Source organism: Grampus griseus, assembly GCF_964374135.1.
Source record: "Grampus griseus genome assembly, chromosome: 5".
NCBI lineage: Eukaryota > Metazoa > Chordata > Mammalia > Artiodactyla > Delphinidae > Grampus > Grampus griseus.
In genome coordinates this window covers 59,869,615-59,892,567 of record NC_138998.1, presented here as the reverse complement: position 1 = coordinate 59,892,567, position 22,953 = coordinate 59,869,615, and the positions used below count along the sequence as shown (strand labels likewise).

The 22,953-nt window shown below is 36.7% G+C and overlaps 2 protein-coding genes across 2 annotated transcripts in view; one reads left to right on the top strand and one right to left on the bottom strand.

The window, feature by feature from the left end:
• The window catches only part of DCUN1D1 (defective in cullin neddylation 1 domain containing 1), a 29,909-nt gene extending 7,255 nt beyond the window's left edge, over positions 1 to 22,654 (top strand). Inside the window, exons 2-7 of the mRNA XM_082654764.1 lie at positions 5,280 to 5,496; positions 6,721 to 6,889; positions 9,082 to 9,212; positions 18,917 to 18,999; positions 19,240 to 19,336; positions 20,693 to 22,654. Of these exons, the coding sequence (XP_082510890.1) occupies positions 5,280 to 5,496; positions 6,721 to 6,889; positions 9,082 to 9,212; positions 18,917 to 18,999; positions 19,240 to 19,336; positions 20,693 to 20,772 (777 nt within the window). The 3' untranslated portion in view covers positions 20,773 to 22,654. The remainder of the gene's footprint in view (positions 1 to 5,279; positions 5,497 to 6,720; positions 6,890 to 9,081; positions 9,213 to 18,916; positions 19,000 to 19,239; positions 19,337 to 20,692) is intronic.
• LOC309823094 (adropin-like) lies at positions 1,062 to 1,289 on the bottom strand (the record flags this gene model as incomplete). The annotated part of the gene is made up of 1 exon (XM_082655269.1): positions 1,062 to 1,289. The coding sequence occupies one exon, from the start codon at positions 1,287 to 1,289 to the stop codon at positions 1,062 to 1,064; it is 228 nt and encodes a 75-aa protein (XP_082511395.1).
• Positions 22,655 to 22,953: the final 299 nt, after the last annotated feature.

The window sequence follows — 22,953 nt, the reverse complement described above, 5'->3', positions numbered from 1 at the left end:
TCTAAATTTCAGATGAAGTTAAACTGTTAGTCGTATGGTAAACACATGAGAACAACATACAGAGCTTTTAATGAAAATTATGGGTGATCATTACAGTGTTTGATTTTTTAAACATTTTTTTTTGTGAGCTAGATTCATCAAATCCTGAGATAACTAGAATTGAGTTAGGAAATTAATTCCTTTAAAAATATAAAGGCCTTGGGGCTTCCCTGGTGGCGCAGTGGTTGAGAGTCCGGGAAGATCCCACATGCCGCAGAGCGGCTGGGCTCGTGAGCCATGGCCGCTGAGCCTGTGCATCCGGAGCCTGTGCTCCGCAACGGGACAGGCCACAACAGTGAGAGGCCCGCATACCACAAAAAAAAAAAAAAAAAAAAAAATATATATATATATATATATATATATATAAAGGCCTTGGTGTCTTTTTTTCTGGAGTTTAGACTGAATTTGAAACTTAAGGGTGAGAGATTGAAACTTAAGGGTGAGATTCTATTCAGAATAATAGAAATAATGAATTTTAATTTTTTGCTTTTAAAAATGTTACCTGTTAAAATTATTTTTATTTAACTAGAAAATAATCTTCCATGTTTATTGTTTTTCTTGATGGAAATACTTAAAAGAGGAATTTTATAACTTTATGAGCTTTTTTTTTTTTTTTAAGCCGTAGTTCCATTTATTATCCAGCAAACAGTAGGAGGACCAGAGGAGGGGCCCAGCCTCAACACCCTCCCATTATTGCCATGGATTGCTTCCCCAACCTCGAGGGCCTAGAGGCGCTTGGCCTAGGGGGCGGGTGGACCCAGCCCCGACTGCTGGGATGGAGCAGAGTCCAGATGGCCCTGGCCCTAGCACCAACTCATGAACCCCGACCCCAGGCCTGTCTACCGAGGGCCAGCAGAGCCCCTCCTGGAGCCAGGCCGACCAGACTCTGGGTTGCTGGGTCCAGCTCCAGACAGGCTGGACTCTGAGTTCTGGACCCTAGGCTGGCTGGACCCTGGGATCCCGATTCCAGGTTCCAAGTGGGGTGGACTTAAGTCCCAGACTCCGGGCTAGGCCTGGGGTCTTCAGGGATGCAGCAGGTAGCTGCCTTTTCGGCTGAGCTGGGCCGGGGGTGCCTTCTTGGGACAGGGGCCAGGGCTGGAGTTGGGACTGGATTTGGAGAGGGAGTCGATGTTGGCAGAGTTGGAGTGGCAGGCCCAGCAGAGAATGACCCAGAGCAGCAGCAGCAAGAAGCCTAGGAGGCCGTTGCAGATGATGGCAGTGAGGGCCCCCTGGGAGATGGCTGCCCCCATGCCATGATGGGCAGCATCCTCAGACAGGCACAGACTGAGAAGCTGCCTCGATGGCAAGGTCCATGTTGAGGCGGGACTCTGGTATAGCCGGCCTTCCAAGGAGGCTGTCCTGTCCACACACTCAATGATTCCCGGGCAGTGAAGATGTTCACCTGCAGTTCCGAGCCTAAGTTGAGCCCGGTGGGAGGTTCCCGGGCAGCGGTATGCTGGGCGAGACTGCTGCTCGGGAGCCTGCGGGTGGGAGGCGGGGCAGTGGGAGGTGGGCAGGGGTGACGTCCCCTCCCCCGGCCCTCCCCGGGGCGCGCAGCATTATTTTTTTATTATAGTTTTTCTGAATCCCTATTCTTCTATCACAGTAGACTTTGTAAGTTCAGTGGTCATACACTTGACTATATGATACTTGGCTACATCCAAAGTATTTGATTTTTTTTTTCCCAGATAAACTGTTATTTTAAATGTAACTCTTAAATTTCTTGAGTGGAAAACAATTGCAAACATGCTAGATTTAAGTATTAAACAATGTATATTGATAACCAAATTTTCTTTTATTTTGGAAAGATGAGTAAGTAGGTGCTTTTTACTGGTTAGATTATAGTAATAATAGTATTTCTAACTTTGGTAATCTTTGATGCAGTTATTAGCTTTCTATTACAAGAGACAGCATTCCTTTATCTCCTTCCTCCTCTTTCCTCCCTTCTTCCTTTCTCCTTCCCCCCGTTTTTGCTAGAATTATAAATAATCAGGGTATATTCTGTATTTTATACATTTTACATACTTAACCAATATTGAATTTCCTTGAAAGTTTGATAATCTCCAGATAGTTTTCACATTTGAGTCCTGAAGATTGTATTGCCTAATCTTATTTAATGACCACTCTAGTTCCTTTTAAATAAGTCTTAAATAGTATGTACTACATTTGAGTGCTGAATCATTGTAGTTGTCATATGTTTTTGCTCTTAGGAAGATACCCACTGGGTTTGTAGTAGAAACAAAGACAACCCATCTGTTATTTCTTCCACCTCAGTTTTCTATCCACCCTCTCATCCCCTATAAAATAATTCTTTGCTGGCTAGATACCCTTTTTCTCTTCCTTAAGTTGATAGAAATTTAAACCTTTGAGCTGTACTCAGAAAATCAGAACACCTTGCCTGGTGCCCTCTTGTGGCCTGGGAAAAGGGGGTGGGAGTGTTGTAGCTCTCCTAAATAGGCTTGGGGAAAGGGCAGGTCTGTGTAGCCCACTCCAACTTTCCTCTAGGACAGCCTTTGGGACTACAGAATTGAGTACATCCTCCGTAGTGGGAGAACAAGTGTTAAGATTTATTCTAGGCAGAGAGAGATGACAGAGAAATGGTCAGAGTACATTTTAAGTACAAGAAAGGGGAGGGTACTTATCAGACTTTGCAGAAATGGAATTGCTTATTACTACTTGGCCTAGCAGGAACTCAGACTATCAGTTCTCTGCGAGGTATCACTCATTAGCCTCTGTGGTGTTGGAAATGGGTAGCTGCAACCCTTTTTCTTAAAAAATATTGATATTGCCCCATGTACTGGAAATTTAAACCAGTTAAAATAGTTTCTATTTGCATATACATAGACATTATTGATTACATATACTTTTATTTCAAATAAGATACGAAATGGAGTTAAAGAATTCACTTACATAATTCTGTTATTAGTTTTTATGGATAAGACTGTTTTTTAACTTGGTCCCCCCAATTTTCTAATATTTTGCTTTCCAACAGGAAGTCTTTAGTAGAGTGAACAACTCTTTTAGGCTTGCACAAGTGACTTAAGCTGTGTTTTTCCTCCCTCTCTTCAACAAAACTGATTCAAGCTTCAGGGGAGAACACTGGATTTAATACTGTATGGTAAAACCCCCAATAATCCTGATTGTTTTGCTGCCTTTAACTTTTAGGAGAATGGAAAAAGGTTATACAGAAAAGTTATGTCAGGTTTAATTATAATTTCCAGGTTGTGGCCTGTAGTTGTTATACTTCTAGGTTAATCTCCAGTACTTTGTACAGCATTGTACAGTGGTCAGTGATGATTATAGTGACCCTTAGGTACTTCCCTGTTCTTCAAAGGATTAAAACATATGTCAGTATACTGTATCTCTTAGATACTGTATCTCTTATGTATACTATATCTCTTAGAAAAGTATACTAATTTTAAAAATGGCTCTCAGTAACAAAAGTTGAAATCAAAGTGGTTTCCTTTCAGTTAAACAGTATATTAAAATAAGGCAGGTATCTTCCTTGGCATTTGATTTCATTGTGGGTTTGTTGCAATTGAATAACATCTTGAGGAGAGACTTTTCAAGAGGGAAGACTCCTAGACATTTGAGAGATGTGTCCCATAATAAGATATGAGTTATCGGGTGTCCAGAAGTGGTAGAGTTATTTGTGAAATAACGGGAGGTTAGTGAATTTATAGTTTCTCAATTTTAATGGAGAACAGAGATTGAGATTTTAATCTGTAATCCTAAGCAATAACATATTTACAGAGAGAGAAGAGTATGGCTGACAGATTAGACTCCAGGGTATAAAAGATAGGGTCGGTTTTCATATTTGATTTTGCATAGTCTTATTTTTACTCTGTGGTAGGTAGAAATATTTATATCTTTGGTAGCCTTTTTCCTGAAAACCTAAAAAGGTTTATAAATATGTACAGCAAGCAGTGTGATTTATGGAAAGATTACTAAGACCCAGATTCATGAGAGCTTTCTGTTCTTGTCCCATTTCTACTAATAATAACCTGGGTGATTTTTTAAAATAAATTCCTTAACCTTTGGGGTCTGTTCTCTCATCTGTACAATCAGGTGGTTGAGGTTTGTGATCTGTCAGTTTGGGCCAGATCAAAAATGCTGGGGTTTTCAGATGTGTTGCTTAAACCACAGAACACTGTATCTATTAATGTGTGTCCTCCTCACATGCTTTTTTCCCCTTCATTTGCAATAATAGCTCAGGAAGAACCCAAGTATTTTGCTGAGAGATGGTATTAGGACTTGCGAGAGGGAAGAGTAATACTGGGGAGGCTGAAATTTCACAGGAGACTAGCTTGGGTGAGAGGAGAAAATGAACATGGCCCTTGATACTGGGAGAGAGTGGAGGGCCTAATTGCCTTGCTTCATTTTGCTTAGGGCTTAGATGAGAAATGAATATGTGTCAACACAAGGCCAGTGAGAGAAGGTTATTACAGTAGGCCTGAGGGTTAGAGAGAACGTCTACTAGATTCAGGCTAAGGGAAAGAGATGATTCTTTCAGGGTGAAAAAGAGAATTCTGTTAAAAATTACCTTTGTTGGAAGGATGCGGGGGGTGCTTGTTCATATTTCACTGCTTCTGATTTGACTGAAAATATGAGGAAATTCTATGGATAATTATCTTGGTTCCTGGACATGCGAGGAGAAATGCAGAGTTCTCACATTCTGTTGCTTTCTCACATTGGTAAAAATAGCAAGAAAACAAGGGGGTAGGGTGGGGGTGAGGTTGGGGAGAATTGCACCCCATATTCTTTATAATGGGTTTTAGGACTGCAACAAATACCTGTTAATCTCGTTGTTCCTCAGGGTCACTTGACTGTTCTGACTGGCTAAATAATGTCACCATTAGTGACGTTAGTGGTGGTCTTCCTCACCACTCCTTAAGCATCCCTTAGAGCTTTGTTGCTTGGCTAATGTTTTGAGAGTAGCTCTCCTTCCCTTCGAGAGCCTTTGTACGTGCTCACAGGACCCAATTTTAGGAGAAATGCAGGGTGGGTGAACTTCTGTTGCCTCTGTCCTAGTTTCTTTCCCCAAATGATACCAATTTTGTGTTTTAGATTTTTAAAAAATTTGTCTTTCTGATTAATAGATCGAAAATAAGTCTTGAACTAAACGTTTTAATATTTTATGAGGAAAAAGTACTGCTAAAAATGATTTAGTCAGCAGTATAGAAATACTTAGTCTTTTGTGATGTTACACAGAGTTTCAGTTGATTTTCTGGTTTCAATAGAACAAGTTGAAATCATCGCAGAAGGATAAAGTTCGTCAGTTTATGATCTTCACACAATCTAGTGAAAAAACAGCAGTAAGTTGTCTGTCTCAAAATGACTGGAAGTTAGATGTTGCAACAGACAATTTTTTCCAAAATCCTGAACTTTATATACGAGAGAGTGTAAAAGGATCATTGGACAGGAAGAAGTTAGAACAACTATACAATAGATACAAAGGTGAGTGTTTGCTTGTGACTTTAAATATTTTGAACGAGGTTTTCCAAATTTACATGCTTCTTGTGAGAAATCAAATGATACAGAGACCATTAATTGGGTGGATACAGAGCTCTTTAGATCTTAGAATTACTTTAAGAAACCTGAAAAATTATTTTCTTCTTTTCACTAAAATTTCTTCTTAGTGTCTTTATTTCCTCCCCCTTTATCCGCCCCCCCCCCCCCCCCCGCCTTTCCTCCTTTGTGATCCAATTTGAGAATGGGGGCTGGGGGACTAGGTTTTTTCCCTCATTTTCTTATAAAACTCAGCTGAGCGGATTTTAAGAAAACCTGCCTAATAATTTTAATAACCTTTAAATAATTATAAAGTAATATACACTTAAAAAGTTAATGCAGAATAGATTGAATAAAGAAAATGTTAATAGTTTCTCCATCTTTTGCTTATTTATTCTCCTGAGGGAACCAATATTTAATAGCCTGGTGTCCAACTTTCTGTGTCTTTTATGTTTATGCAGAAATATGTATGCAAAAAAAATTTCAAAATTTTTCCAAAAGTGGGATTATATTTTATGCATAGCTCATGCCCCAAAAATCAAAGGCTGTGCAAATTTTTTATTCCTAGAGATGTTAGCAAATCACATTTGACAACAGTGTATGAGTGCCTCTTTCTTCTTGTATTTAAATTTTTGCTGTCTGAAAAGTAAATATTGATAGTTGGGGGTTTTCTTCTTTAATTTGAACAACAGATGTTTGTATTGTGATTAAAATTGAATTGCAGAGTTTATGTTTTTTTCGATATTCTTTAAGAAGTGATTTCTGTAGTGAAATGAACTTTAAGAAAAAAAGAATTTCTGTGTATAATACTGTTTAGAATGCCTCTGTAAAATGTGGCTATGTTCAGTAAAAATCCTTTATCCCTATATAGGAATGTCTGATTTTCTGAATGTGTGTTAAGTATGGAACTTTTTTCATATGAATAAATGAGACTTAAAAATCAGGTGTCTATCTGGATATATATCTTGCTGTTAATTGTAAGAATGCTGTTTTAGGGGCAAAGTGGCTTTAAATATTACAGGGGGAAAATATCTCATAGAGCAGTACTGCTTCATATTTTTGGTCTATCGTGATCATTTAAAAAAATGGAATATAAAGCAATACCTTTCTCAGTTTCAGTAGTAGCACAGTAAAGTATGGCACTGATTTCATATTGCATTGTTGTTTTTGAAGATCCTCAAGATGAAAATAAAATTGGAATAGATGGTATACAGCAGTTCTGTGATGACCTGGCACTGGATCCGGCCAGCATTAGTGTGTTGATCATCGCGTGGAAGTTCAGAGCAGCAACACAGTGCGAGTTCTCCAAACAGGAGTTCATGGACGGCATGACAGAATTAGGGTGAGTGTATAATTACCATAGGAAATTAGGTACGTTACTGTGAGAATTACTGTGGAACTGACATTCGTGCCCCCAAACATTGCTATAGATAGAAATGGGCTAATATGCTAGTTCCTTCCCATGTCAAGTTATTTGTGTAGTTAGTACAACCTACTCTATTTGCATTATGCTTTTATCATTTGTTTCTAAGGGAGATTGACTAATGTTAAAATTACTATGCTTTAATATTTTATATGGGTAAGTGAAATGAGCAAGTTTTAAGTTATTTCCTAATGTGAGGCTGTGAACTCTGAATTTATAAACAAACTCCTAGAATTTAAAATCTTGGAAGTTACTAATCACTTTTTGTTCTGCATAGACCTGGACAACTGATTAGCTAAATGTCTTGGTATTAATAGATTGAAAAGTCACAGGTAGCAGTTTTACCTGTGGCCTTTAGTTGTCTGTATTTGATGAAGCTCCAAAAGTATTCAATTTGTGGATCGGTAACAGGCTGCCCTTTCTGTTTTTAGTGGGTGCTTTTGAATGATAATAGCTAAACACTTTCTGAACGTTTATTTTCTTTCAGGAACTATGCTAAATAAGTACTGCACCTACCACTTCACAACAACTTTGTGAGAGAAGTGGTGTTTATATCCGCATTTTAGAGATGAGGAAATGGAGGTACAGAGAAACTAGATAGGTAGTATTAAAGCCAGGATTTGGGCTCAGGCATTCTGATTCTTGGGCCTGAGGGACATTGTAATCAGTCAGGGTCCAGGCAAGACACACAAACCATACCAGTAATTTGAGCAGGGTAAATTTAAAAAATTGTTTTATTGTGTAAATGGGGTAAAAGAAAACTCTAAGCATAACAAAGGTGGCAGTTGGAAGAAGCTGCCATCACCCCTGGAACGGAGGGAAGGAAACAAGGAAGGAGCCTAGACACTTCAGAGGATCCCCACAAGGCTGAGATTCCGACCGCAGAAAACAGTGCGTAGCTGCTGTAGGAGCACGCTGCTTGCCTTGCCTGCTTCTCTGGTGGAGAAGAAGCTCGCTAGGGGCTACTTGCTGCAGAGCCATGCAAGTTGCCTCCATTGGTGAACACTGCAGGGACCTCCCAACACGCTGAAACCCTTGCTCTCTGCAGAAAACAGACTGGGATAAGAAAAGTTCTTTCGTCCTCTTCCAGCCTTTCGTCGCCCTCTCTTGGTAGAACCTAATAGTGAACCAGCTGGCAAGAAAAATGAAGTTTCACAATTTGTAGTCCACTGCAGATAGTCACAAAGTAGGGCAAAGAAGGGTGAGTTTAAAGCCGAGAGACAATAAATTAATAACTGGCCTAGCCACTATGTTCTACAGCCAAAGCCAGCCTTATCCTGAACTTGCTGAAATGTTCTATGCCAGGACAGGTTTCATTAGAACTCTTTTATTTTTTTCCATTTAAAAGTGAGTTCATGTAAAATGTAATGAACTTCCAAATCAAAATTTTAATTTACAAACTAATCTGGGAGGTGTTATAAAGAGCATGGAAGGAACATAAAAGCGAAAATGATTTGAAGGAAAAAAAGTGGAATGCTTGGTTTGTGGAATCTATAACAGATCGAAGATTTCTACCTTATGGCTGTTATGTGGAAAGTAGGACTTGGTACTTGGACCCTTTCAGCTCCTTGGAAATTGAATGCTTTGCACATACAAAGTTTAATATTGATTTGAGGTAACTTCAGTTGGAGATGGTTGGAGATGATGTTTATTATGATACTTTGTATATATCAAGAAGTTTTCAAGAGGAATGCTTGTTTCCTCACCTAGTCAAGACACTATGCTTTCAATTTGTTTGGAAGCTACACATGTGATTTGTTACCATGTAAGGAATATCTGCTACAGTTTGAACTGATGATTGTAAAGCTGATTACATTTTCATCTGTTCACTACAGCTGACTTCTACAATTTGGTTGTGTTGACAGTCCAGTGAATTACATAATTAAAAGTAATAGCCCATTTCTTTTAAAAATAGTAGTTATTTCTAACATTGAATCACCCCAGATCTTTTCTTCCTCCATCTAACCCCATACTTGTTTATGTAATGTAAAAAGATGAAAATTTAATGGATTTTTTAAGAAGTTCTATGAAATATAAACTGTTGTAGGAATAAATGTTCTTAATATATAGTGAAAAAGTTTATCTTTTATAAACTTAATTTTACAATATAGATGTGACAGCATAGAAAAACTAAAGGCCCAGATACCCAAGATGGAACAAGAATTGAAAGAACCAGGACGATTTAAGGATTTTTACCAGTTTACTTTTAATTTTGCAAAGAATCCAGGACAAAAAGGATTAGGTAAGAATTTTTAAAAATTATATTTGGTGTTTCAGATATATTCAAATACATTGACAGCGTCACGTTTGTAATAGAAAGTTCTGTGTTTTGAGCATAAAGTCATTATCAGTTACTGAAAAATACTGAGAAACAGTGAACTTCTAGTTAATCAGAAAATACCCTGCCTATTCAATAACAGTGTTAACCCTGGATACTATATGTGAACCACTGATTTTTTTTTTTTTTTTTTAAGAACTACAATACAGAAAATAGTTGTTAAAATTCCACTGACATAGGTATGTATGTTTGATCGTTTATTTTTCAGAAGATATTATAGGATCTTAGGCTCATAAGTTTTTCACTATGTATCTGTTGAAATAGCATTGTAAGATTTCTGAGTCACAGAATGCCAGATAAATGTATTCTTTTTTGGTGTGAATTATTTGGAAACTATAAGAAAGAATAAAAAAATGATTGTCATTCATAATCTTATCCAGAAATAGCCACCGTTAACAGTTTAGATCAGTCAGTTTATACTGTAGAAACAACCACACATTTGCTTTGGGGATGGCTAAGGGAAGTGGAGGTAAAAGCTACAGTGTAATTTGCAGATTATTCAGAAAAAGTAGACAGTAGCACATAATGCAAAATAATAAATATGAGTGTGAGGGTTTTAGAGAAAAGGAGAAATGAGTAAAAGCAGGAATGGTTGGGAAATGCTTCCTGGGCAAGGAGTGATGAGAACTAAAGGATTTGATATTTGCGCAAGGGATGATGAAAAATGTTCCAGGGAGAGGATAGTTATTAACGAAGGTCTAAGACTTCAGAAATAAGCTTGGCTTCTTTGTGGAAGAGAGAAAATGATTTGATTTTAGTGGGAATGTTTGTTTGGAGCTTAAATTGGTGAGATAAGCCTTCTTTTAAAAACAGGACAGAAAGGCTTAAATTGGAATTTATGGGCAATGGGGATGCACCGAAGATGATGGTGGCAGTAACAGCCATTTAATGTGGGGTTTTGGTGTGCCTGGCAGTGTGCTAAATACTTTACATACACTGCCTCATTTAGTGTTTAACAACTTTATGAGTTATTCATTCTTTCATTCAGTAATTCACCAGCTGCCATGTGCCAGTCATAGAGTGCTAGACATTTTTTATCCTTATTTGGCAGATGAGGAAACTGAGGCACAGCAAGTTAAATAACTTACCCAATGATGGAAGTGAGTTTTTGATTTTGAAGATACAGTAGTTGGAGAGGCTAATAGGGGCCTCTTGTACTAATCATTCTTTTTTAAAACATAATTCCTCCGTCATTTTGTTTATTTATTTATTTTTGGCTGTGTTGGGTCTTCGTTTCTGTGCGAGGGCTCTCTCCAGTTGCGGCAAATGGGGGCCACTCTTCATCGTGGTGCGCGGGACTCTCACTCTGGCGGCTTCTCTTGTTGTGGAGCACAGGCTCCCGACGCGCAGGCTGAGTAATTGTGGCTCACGGGCCTAGTCGCTCCACGGCATGTGTGATCCTCCCAGACCAGGGCTCGAACCCGTGTCCCCTGCATTGGCAGGCAGATTCTCAACCACTGCGCCACCAGGGAAGCCCCTGTACTAATCATTCTTTATATTTTAGATTAGAAAAAAAGCTTTGAGAAAAGGATTATGTGACTAGGAATTAGACTGGAGGAAGTGACTGAAAGCTAGTAGAAGGGATGAATATACAACATTTGTATTTGAGAATTGGCCTAAAGAGTGACTAAATGTGACTGAATTAAGATTTACAAAATACCTATTAAGCAATATTCGAAATAATGAAGTCTCCTTTCCAATTAATTTAGGTTGCATCTTATTCTTACAGGAAAATTCTTCATTTTGCAGGCAAAATAAGCTGGGATACCTAGTGTTAGTTTCTCTATCTTGTATCTGTGGCCACAAGTTAACTGGGCTAGTTCTTCTAGTCTCCTCTTTTCTTCCCACAAATAAAAACCAATTAACGGGGGCTTCCCTGGTGGCGCAGTGGTTGAGAGTCCGCCTGCCGATGCAGGGGACACGGGTTCATGCCCCAGTCCGGGAGGATCCCACATGCCACGGAGTGGCTGGGCCCGTGAGCCATGGCCGCTGAGCCTGCGTGTCCGGAGCCTGTGCTCCGCAACGGGAGAGGCCACAACAGTGAGAGGCCCGCGTACCGCAAAAAACACACAAAAAAACAATTAACGTCTTTGAACTTACATGTATATACTAAAAGAATTATTTCTTTGTGTTTAGAAATGTAGCACAATGTTTTGATACCATTAGAGAAAATGTTTTGAATCTCAAGTGTTGATTTAAAGGGGCTGAACCTATTCCTTAGTTATAACCCTACCCCTTACTAGAGCACAAAATAAATGATGTTTTTGGGTGACTATGTAGTCTTGATATTGAAGCTTAGTTTTTATTATATTTGGTGAAGATAAAGCAAAATTAACATTTTTATAGCTGTTCGATATATCAATATGATGGTAAATTGGAATTTTAGATTACAGGAAAAGTTGAGAAAAATATTGTGCTGAAGGATTCGATTTTAAAATTATGTTTTATTCTATTATGTAGTAAGTATTGAGCTTAAGAAAAATGTAACATTGTTTAATGGGTATAGAGTTTCTGTTTTGTAAGACGAAGAGTTCTGGAGATTCATTGTACAACACCGTGAATGTAACTAACACTACTGAACTGTACACTGAAAAATGGTTAAGATGATACATTTTATGTGTATTTAACCACAATTTAGAAGTTGTTTTAAAAAAAGCCCTGAACCATAGAATATACAGCACAGAGTGAGCCCTGATGTAAAATACTGGACTTTAGTTAATAATATTGGCTTATCAGTTATAAGAAACATACCACACTAAAACAGTATCTTAAAAATAGTGGAAATGGGGGGAAGATGGGGTAAAGGTATATGGGAACTCTGTACTTTCTGCTCAGTTTTTCCATAAACCTAAAACTAAAAAAGTCTTAATTTAAAAAAAAGAAAAAAATGTAATAAAAGACAAATCATAATTTCTCTTTTTGTTTTGCATTGGTATTGGGTGTCAGGAAATGTAATGACTTGCTTAGTTGAAGAACTTAATTAAAAAGAAAACAGTTTTCTTGACAGCCTTTCTAAGGGTTCACAGGGCTCTTAAATTATAATATTTGGCAGAAAGGAATTAGGACATCGTAGGAGAGGAGGTGAGGCCCAAACAAATTGGCAAAGAGCGACAGTGACAGCACTGCGGTTTATTTATAAATAGCTGTGCTAATTCTAATGAGAGCTGGTGTTTTCCATATTTTCTCATTTTCTATAACCTTATTTCTTGTGACACCAGGATAGGGTACTTCCTCTGTCACCATCTGCTTCAGTCACCTGCCATTTCTGATGGTCTTCTGAATCTTAAATTTGAAAGGAATTTCATAAGTCCTGTGTTAAATCTAACCTATGCAAAGTAGCACCTGTACCTGATGCTCATATGGCTTTTATGTTTGAATATACAGGGCGGGGATTGAACACACATTGTTTTAGAAAGTGGTCCATTCTTATCACAGAATACTCTTCCTTTGTCTTTATAACTTTTACCATTGTTTTTATTTGACCTTTGCTGCAGCACAAAGGAAGTCTAACCATTTTTTTTCTCATTTATCCCTTCTCCTTTTTTTCAGGTCAGCATTCCAAATTTTAACTGTTCTTCATTTGAGAAGACCTTTGTTATTCCGTTGCTGTCACCCCTAGATAACATTCCCAATTTCTCAGTTTCTCTCAAAATAGAGTTCGTAAAGCTGAACATAATACTCCAGAAGGAGGCTATTTAATGTAGAATACTATGGATCCGTTATTTTTTGCGAGACTGTTCATTCTATTAATTTGTTCAAAAATTACATTTGTTTTTTACAGCCATGGTATTTTTAGGACCGTCCTGAACTTTCTTAAAGTCTGTAGGTTATTTTCTTATGAACTGTTGTGGTTCAGCTAGAATGTTATTACCTGTGCAGTTGATTTAAACATTTTTAACATTACTTGTTAAACATTCATTTAATATTCAGAAATAATTTTATAGAGTGTTTTTAATGTGTATTTTCATTTACGTAATCCTATTTGTTTCTCATAACAGCCCTTGGAGCTAAGTAAAAAACCTCTTTGTCATAAAAATGAGGAAACTCATGGTCAGAGAGCCTGACTTATTAAGGTCACATAACTTTAGAGTTGGTAGAATTGGGACTCAGCCTCAGATCTTCTGATTCCACATTTTATATTCTTTTTATTATATTATGTTGTGCTAACTATAGATATCTTTAGGTAAATTAAGACTTTGTGAATAGGATTTTAAATCCCCATTCATCCTCCCTAGTGAGTTGGCAACATTTTGTTCCCCTTAGGGATGGTTTTTGGATCCAGTCTCAATTCATTTCCATATTCATATGTCACTCAGTTGATCATCTTTTATGAAACACATTGCCCTTGTTGATTCAGTCTGAAAGAATGACACTGGGATTATCTCTGTTTGCATTTTTAATTTTATTATAAGGGCTTAAGGATTCATTCTGCAAGTATCTCAATTTTAGGTAATACTATTATTAAGACTTGCTTGTATCTTTTTCTCTGTGTTATCCTTCTGTTTATTCTAACTGCTGTTGTTGCTTCTTGTTACATTATTATTGACTTTGTTCTCTTTCCAATACTGCTTCAGAATCTATAATAATAATTTTAAAAATTATTAAAAATAAACAATAGTAATAGTAAGGACACGTTATTTACCAGGCACTGTTCCAATGTTTTAGGTGTATTCACTCGTTTAATTATTACAACAACCCTGTGAGGGTAGATACTGTTATCTTTTTTTTAAACTGAATTACCAAGAGGTGAACTTAGTTGCCGGAGGCTACTTAATTAGTGGTGGAGTTGAGATTTAAGAAGCTAAACTACTATATTAAACCACTTCTCTCTAGCTGGGCTATTCCTTTGTCACTCAGACATTTCTAACTAAAGGGCAGCTTTCCTTCCTTTCCCCCCGTCCCCTCCCCTCCCCTCCCGTCCCCTCCCCCCTCCCCCCTCCCCTCCTTTCCGTTTGTGTGTGTGTGTGTGTGTGTGTGTGTGTGTGGCCGTACCGTGAGGCTTATGGGATTTTAGTTCCCTGACCAGGGATTGAACCTGGGGCCCTGGCAGTGAGAGTGCTGAATCCTAACCACTGGACCACCAGGGAATTCCCTAAAGGGCAGTTTTTCATATGCTTGTGGCAATTGACATTTTATCCCTGTACAACTTAATCTTATGTGTTTCAGCTCCTAATAATAACATTAATCTTTTTGAATATTCCTGTTTCATCCAAAAACATTTATTGGCTGGTTACTCTGAGAGCATAGAGTTAGGAACATCTTAAGTCTGTCTGGGTGAGTTTGCAAAGTCTTCAGAAAGATTATAATTTTTGAGCCTTGAAGAATGAATATATGTTTTCAAAGCCAAAAGAAAAAGAAGACATCTCTAATGTGGAGAGATTAGCAAGTTCAGTTGCTTAGAGGTGAGAGACATAGCACCTTTGAGAAACTGCAAGTAAGTTCATTTGACTAGAAATGTAGATTTTTATCTGAAGGCAGTAGGAAATATTGCAGATTTTAAAAAAGTTAATAGACTTTATTTTTTGAACTGCTTTAGATTTACAGCAAAATTGAGCAGAAGGTACAGAGATTTCCCAACTACTCCCTTCCCCCACACTGCATAGCTTTTCCCATTATCAAATCCCCACCAGAATGGTACATTTGTTACAGTTGTACCTACATTGACACATCATTATCATCCAAAGTTCAACTTCACGGTAGGGTTCACTCTTTTTTTCTTTTTTTAATTTTATTGAAATATAGTTGATGTACAATGTTGTGTTAGTTTCTGGTGTATAGCAAAGTAATTCAGTTATATATATACGGGATACATATAAGATTCTTTTCCATTATAGGTTATTACAAGATATTGAGTATAGTTCCCTGTGCTATACAGTAGGTCCTTGTTGGTTCTCTACTCCATATATAGTAGTGTGTATATCTTAATCCCATACTCCTAATTTATCCCTCCCCTAGGGTTCACTGTTAATGTTGTACATTCTATGAGTTTGGACAAATGTATAATGACATGTATCCACCATAATATCTTCATACAGAGAAGTTTCACTCTCCCTAATAAACCTCTGTGCTCTGCCTGTTCATCCTTTCCTCCCTCCTAACCCCTGGCAACCACTGATCTTTTTACTCTCTCCATAGCTTTGCCTTTTCCAGAATGTCATATAGTTGGAATCATGCAGTATGTAGCCTTTGCAGATTGACTTCTTCACTTAATATTATTATTATGCATTTGTTTTCCTCCGTATCTTTTCATGGCTTGAAAGCTCATTTCATTTTGGCACTGAATAATTTTTCTTCATCTGGATGTACCACAGTTTATATATCTGTCTACCTACTAAAGGACATCTTGGTTGCTTCCAAGTTTTGGCAGTTATGACTTCTGTAAACATCCATGTGCAGGTTTTTGTGTGGATATAAGTTTTCAGTTCATTTGGGAAAATACCCAGGAGTGTGATTGCTGGATCACATGGTAAGCGTATGTTTAGTTTTGTAAGAAACTGCCAAACTGTTCCAAAGTGGCTGTACTATTTTGCATTCCCACCAGCAATGAATGAGAGCTCCTGTTGCTTCACATCCTCGCCAGCATTTGGTGTTGTCAGTGTTTTGGATTTTGGCCCTTCCAAAAGGTGTGTAGTGGTATCTCATTGTTGTTTTAATCATTGAAGAATTTTAACATGGAAGTGAAACCAAATTTATATGCCTGAAAGGTCCATCTGAAAGCAGTGTGGTCCTTTAAAAGGTGTGGAGGCAGAACTAGAGGAAGAGAAATTGGTTATGAAGCTGTTGCAGTGATTTAGCTAGACATGAAGAGGCCCCTAGCGTAGGCCCTAGCAAGGGATGGAGAAAAGAGAGAGATTTAAAAGGTGCTTAGAAGCCAAAATGAGAAAGCTTTGATTGAAAGTGTGATGAGGAAGTTAGTCTTAACCCCCATTTGGGGATATTTGGAAATGTGTGGGGGGGGTATTTTTGGTATTGTTGTAATGACTGAGGGCTTCTACTGGGATTAGGGGTCTGCTAAATGACCTGCAGTGCATAGGACTTCATTTCCTTACAATGAAAAATTGTGTTTCATTGAGAAACACTGTAGGGTGATGACATTCATTGAGAGAAAAGAAAATGGTAGGTCTGTAGTTCAGTTTGAGCCCTGTTGAATTTGAGTTGTTTGTGGAGATCCAGTTGAAGATGTCCTTAGGCAATTAGATGTAAGAATCTAGAATATAGAAAGAGCAGTTTCAGATTTAGGACTTGTTAGAGATGGTTTGAGCATATAACTTGAAAAAAGGTAAAGCTTTGAAAAATCTACTGAGAGAAGTAGAGGTGGTTATTGCTGACGTACAGTGTTATAGAACATCAACATTTAATGGAGAAATGGAGGAAGAGGAGCAGTAAAAGAAAATAAGGCCAGAGAGGACAGAGGAAAATCAATAGAGTGATACCATTAAAGCTGAGAGAAGCGACAGTTCCATCCAGGAGGTGTACTCAGTTTTGTCAAATACGGCAGAGAGCCAAGTAAATTAAGGACTTAAAGGTTTATATGGCAACCAGAAGGGCTTGGTGACCCTTCAGAGATTACTTTCAGTGGGGTGAGTGACGGAGGTGGACACTAGTTTATAGAATTAAAATGTGTGGTAGGTGAGGAAATTGGACAATGAATGTAGATTACAAAAAGTTCTTTTAACTACCTGAACTTTCAAACATCATATATGTACACTCCTATTCTTGTAAGATTCTTAGGTTAATATATCAGCTGAGAAATGGGCCTTTATAGGTGTCTCATGGTTTACAGTTATTTGAATATTTCATTGTTTCTCATCCTTATTTTCTAAAAATTAATTGAAAAGGGAAAAAAATGCTAACACTAGTAATAAGCTTAGTTCTCATAAATTTAATGCATTTGAAGTGAAGAAGGATATCATTAAGCATGCTAATAACAGCAAATCCTACTATACATGCTAATAAGAGCGATCTTACTGCACTTAAGCTAGACAATTATATGTTTGGTTGGTAAAGAAAAGAATAAAATTAAAGAACCTGGAAGGAATATTTGGTATAGAGCTTTAAAGACTGCAAAGATTAAAAAGGAATTGTGATTAGTTAGGGGTTGTTGTCATATTTCTAGTTCTCTTAAAACTTGGGGATCTGAACTGGACTTTCAGACATGTTTTCATGAGCACATTAAAAATAAAAGTAGAAGACTCATGTACTCTCTCAAGATGATCTGTGAAGGGAAGGAGAAAGAGGGTAGCTTGTAAGGGAATGGAGAGATACAAGAAAGATTTATTAAAGATAGGTGATAACTTGAGCATGTTCCTTTGTGGAGGGGAAAGCTGGAAGACAGGGCAAAGTTGAAGATACAGGGAGAGAAGAAAATTAATCAGTAGACCAGATTCCTTGAAAAGGCAGGATGGCATATTGGATCCATAATAATGGTGTTAGGGGCTTAACCTTGGATGGGAGAAGAGGCACCTTTTCCAAGGAAACTTGTTCATTCAGCAGTTTCTGAATGCCTACTGTGTGTTTCATTCTGCTAGTTTGGGGATATGTAGTCCCTATCCTTGAAGAGGTTAGGGTCTAGTGAAGATGGGGGATTTTTTGCCTTATGTCCTATATGTTTTTTTTCAGGTAGGATGTGAGTCTTTTTGGAGTCTTTCCTAGTCTTTCATGATTCCTCAGATTATCCAGAGTAGTTTGGAGATCATATCTAAAAGGACTTTTAAGTTACTTGGGATGTAATTTTTCCTGACCTGGAAATGTAAATTTACTCATAAAAGCTTGACCTAACTACTTTAGTTCTTTGAAAGAGATCATAGTTCTTTCTCTCTGTTGTTATGACAGATATAGTTTTTTGTTATGTGGTAATATTGCTTCTTTATCCTTATCGGCTCCAAAACCAGTTAAATAGTCATTTATATCCTCTTCATCAGACTTTTAAAAAGACAAATCTTAGTTTATTATTAATTTTAAATTCTTAATATTCTTAATGGTCTCCTTGAGGATCAGTCAGCCAACAGCTTGGAGCGTAAGATTGGTTAGGATTGTGGGTAGTAATTCTTTGCATTACAGCTTATAGGTGTACCTCAGTGATTTACAGCTGGGGGCAGTTTTGCCTCCCAGGGGACCTTTGTCAATATGTGGAGATACTTTTGGTTGTCACCACTGGGGATGGGGCAGAACTGCTACTGGCATCTAGTGGATAGAGGCCAGGGATGCTGCTAGTGCTGTAATGCACAGGACAGCTTCCCACAACAAAAAATTATCTGCCCCAAAATGTCAAAAGTGCTGAGGTCAGGAAATACTGGTGTACATTAATATTTGAATACTTATGAGCTAGTCAAACATGCTTACCTACGTTATCTTATTTAAACTTCAGAAACCCCTTATGAGGTAAGTGATATCCTTCTTGCCCTGAAGGCACCATTCATTTGTGATGGAAGCAGGATACAAAGCTTGGACTTAACTCTATAGGAAATTTTTATTATGTAAGTATTCAGGACACAAGCCTTTTGTTTTTTTTTTTTTAAAGGCTATCTTTTGTCTTACCTGGTGTTTTTTTTTTTCAGGGACAAATATTCCTGACATTTGAAGTATATAATTTATTTTTAATATTACAGATCTAGAAATGGCCATTGCCTACTGGAATTTAGTGCTTAATGGAAGATTTAAATTCTTAGACTTATGGAATAAATTTTTGTTGGTAAGTTCATATTTTCTGCAGTTCGGTGTTTTCTCTAAACTTTTGCTTTGTTTGAAGATAAATTAACATTTTAAAGCATAACTAACTCATTTCAGAGCATGTAATGGACATAGAATGAAAAATTTGATTTCCAGAATTTTATTACATAGGTTGTTTTGCATTCTTGTATTTGGTATCATCTGGACTGTTTTTTTGAAACTCTTTTTAGTGATTTGGATGCTTCTTTTTTTTTTTTAATAGGAACATCATAAACGATCAATACCAAAAGATACTTGGAATCTTCTTTTAGACTTCAGTACAATGATTGCAGATGACATGTCTAATTATGATGAAGAAGGTAATGAACATTTTGCTCTATCAGTTTTTTGAAAAATTTGTCTTCTTTTATCACACAGTCTTGAACTTCTTGTCTACTTCTGTTTTTCTTAGAGTTAATTTCCTTCTTCTGAGCTTTTATTTGTGCTCTTCCGAATGTATGAAATGCCTTCATCCTCTTTACCAATCTGCATTGTTTCCTTAAATACCAATTCTGTGTATTCCTGTCTTCCAGAAAGGCATGAGTACTTTTCATCCATGTTTTAGATTTTCAGTTTACTTTAGGAACCTATTCTTTTCTTAATGTACTTTTATAGTACTTGTATATGTATTTTTTGTTGTTGTCTGTTTGTTTTGTCTGTGAACTTGATTGTAAACTCCTTAAGTTTAGTGACCTTGTCCAAATGGAAATGGACTTTAGTTTCCTACTGTAGTACTCTTGGCATTCAGTAAATATTCACTGATTGAATGCTTTTCTGCTGTTTCTTCATGTATGTATAAGGATGATTTTGCCATCCACTATCAGGACATGTGCTTTTGTTTTTCTGGAACTGGCAGTGATTTACATTTGTTTCTTCACGCATACTTACCTAGTTCCCCTTGAGAATTAGCAGGATTTTTTTTTTTTGATATTGTTGAATAGGCAGAGGTATTTTTTGAAAAATCTCTAGTAACCTTGGTCTCCTTAAAAGTGTCCTGGAACTACTTAATGTAACCAAAGATAATGTTATTTCCTTATCTTTGTTTTCATTGTCATGTATTGTCTTCTTTAAGAAGTGAGAAATGACTGATAATTGATAATTGTGCTTTCTGTTAGACCTTACACAAAAGTGAAGAACTTCCTATTTGGAGGTTGGCATAGAGAAGAGGCATGTATAGAGGCATGCGTATATGTAATTTAAAATCCTTTAGTAATTTATTATCATGAAATAGGTTAGAGTTTGATCCTTGCTGTTAATTTCCTTTGTAAGATTGCCACAAAGTGCAAAAAAAGATTAACTCCAACCTACTGTGCTTTCAGCAGCACTGGCAGCATGTCATCATATCAAGGTCAGATTTGACCAAATTACTTCAGTGGCCTGGCTTCAGTGGCCTTCAGAAAACCATAATATTATTAGTTACCAGAAGGGTTATTTTTTTATCATTCAAGGAATTATCAAGTATTGGAATAATAGAGAAGAGAGAAAGGAATACTCTAGGTAGAAACTCTAAAGAGCTAGAAATTTGGAAGTCCTATCAGTGGGAATACTTATAATGACATACTTTAACAATTATGGGGAAGATATTTTAAAAAAATAAAGGATTCTATTAAAATGTTAGCCTTATTTCTGCTTTTCTTTCTTTCCTTTCTCCCATCCCCGCCCCCCCCCCCCCACAGGAGCATGGCCTGTTCTTATTGATGACTTTGTGGAATTTGCACGCCCTCAAATTGCTGGGACAAAAAGTACAACAGTGTAGCACTAAAGGAACCTTCTAGAATGTACATAGTCTGTACAATAAATACAATGGAAAATTGCACAGTCAATTTCTGCTGGCTGGACTGAACTGAAGATCAATCCTCACAATTCAGACTGAGGGTTGAGACAAAACTTTAAGGATACATCTTGGACCATATCGTATTTCATTCTTCTAATGGTGGTTTGGGCTTGTCTTCTAGTCTGGGCCGCTCTAAACATTTATTATTCCAACATTGTGGATTTCATCTTATATCTGTGGACCATCCTAGTTTATTCTCCCATAAGTCTTAGAAGCTTTATGGTGATTATTTTGAAGTTTCCATTCTTGCATAAAGCACAATGCTGTCTTCATCAGAAAACAGTTTGGCATAAGAATTAAACATGTGAACATCACAATTTATAAAAACTTCTTAAATATATGCTTTGGGCTAGTTGCAAAGACTATGCTGATAGCACTTCCAGTGAGAGTGATATATTTAAGTGTACCAGATCTGGAATGGTGTTTTGGTATGGGGGGATTTTTTTTTTTCCTGGCAAATCACATGTATTGTTAACGTGAGTAGAGTATCTGTTGAAAAAAAAGTCAAAATAACCAACGTGAAAAATTTTTAGGATAACTTGGTGTGCCTACCCAAAATTTTACTGTGTTTTAGACCCTCGATTTCAGAAGGTTCCACAGATCTAGTCTGCACTTATCTTACCCATGTTTATATATAGTTGTCTTACAGGGGGTTTTATTTAGAAAAACATCTGCATAATGTTAGATTCTACTCCTGTCTACATTATGCACTCCATAATTGGATTTCATTATGATTTTGAAACGCTGATATGCCTGTCGAGTAAGTTAAACTATTTAATTTGTTTTGAATGTTTTAGATTGCTACATAATACAATATTCTAAATTTAGGCATGAGGGTTTATTTTTGTTTTTTGGGGTTTTTTTGGTCAGCGCACTATGGAACACAAATGAAATTCTCTTAATTTATAAGAAGATAGTAGGAATTAAATTTTGAAAATGGTTGTAATGAGCCATAAAGTTCAATTCTTATAGGTACTGCTCTTTCAGACAAATAGTCCATTTTTGATGACTTCTTATTTTGTTGAAGTTGCTTTAACTGCTAATCACTGTGGTTGCCAAATATTTCAGGAGCAAAGATTTTCAAGCAGGCATGCACTTGATGCAAAGTACCAATCTGGCTTCTATTTTCGTAAATTATTTAATTTTTACTGTTCTTTGTTTCACTCAGATTAGCTCAGTTTTCACATCAAAGCAGCACTCTGTCTTGTATGTTTCTTTTTTTCCCTTCATTACAAGACCCATGAACTGCTTTCATGCTGAAAATGCTCATTTCTTTGTTCACTTCTTGACCTGTGAAGAAGGGTTTATTGCTTTCTTAAACATTTCTATAAGGCAGGTTAAAAAATGTAAAATTTCTGATATTGGATGACTGGTTTTTAGCAGGAGTAGATTTTGCTTGGTGTATCCATGCACTCTAAGTTCTAATGTTGAAATTATCAAAGGTATGTACTTCAGAATAGCAGTACATTATAAGGTATATGCGGAAATGATTTTAAGAAACAATGATATATTAAAACTACTTTTTATTTACGATTTTGAAATTGACTAGAAAGCTTTCCCCATAGATATTAATATTCTAATCATAACTTTAATTCAAGAATATGATTCTATCAAAAGAAAATTTTGAAAATTTCTATTCAGGTTACTGGAATTGGTTATTAAAAAAAGAAAAGAAAAAAGAAGAATCCTGCTGCTTTCAGTATTTCCTGATTTCATATTTGTAAATATTAAGAGGAACTTCAATTATGAAAAATTTTTAAAAGATATATATATATAAATGTACTATTTTGTTTCCTGTCTTGAAGATTTTGAGTTATGGTATTGTTTTTGAGTTGATTAATTAATTCCGGTATGCTGTGTTTTGAAATGAGATCCGATTAGCTTTTTTTCCCCAATATAAATTGTTTTTCATAAAAGTCTGATATTGATTCGTGGCCTAGTGCCTTGGGTTTTACAGACTTTTCCTTTTAAATGCAAGACCTTTTCAACAAAATAGTGTTTGTCATCAGTTTGGTACTAAACATTTATAATTACTATGTAATTATAAACAGAAAAATACATAAAGCTTTGAATATAATCATGTAGCATAAAAGTTAAGGTTGT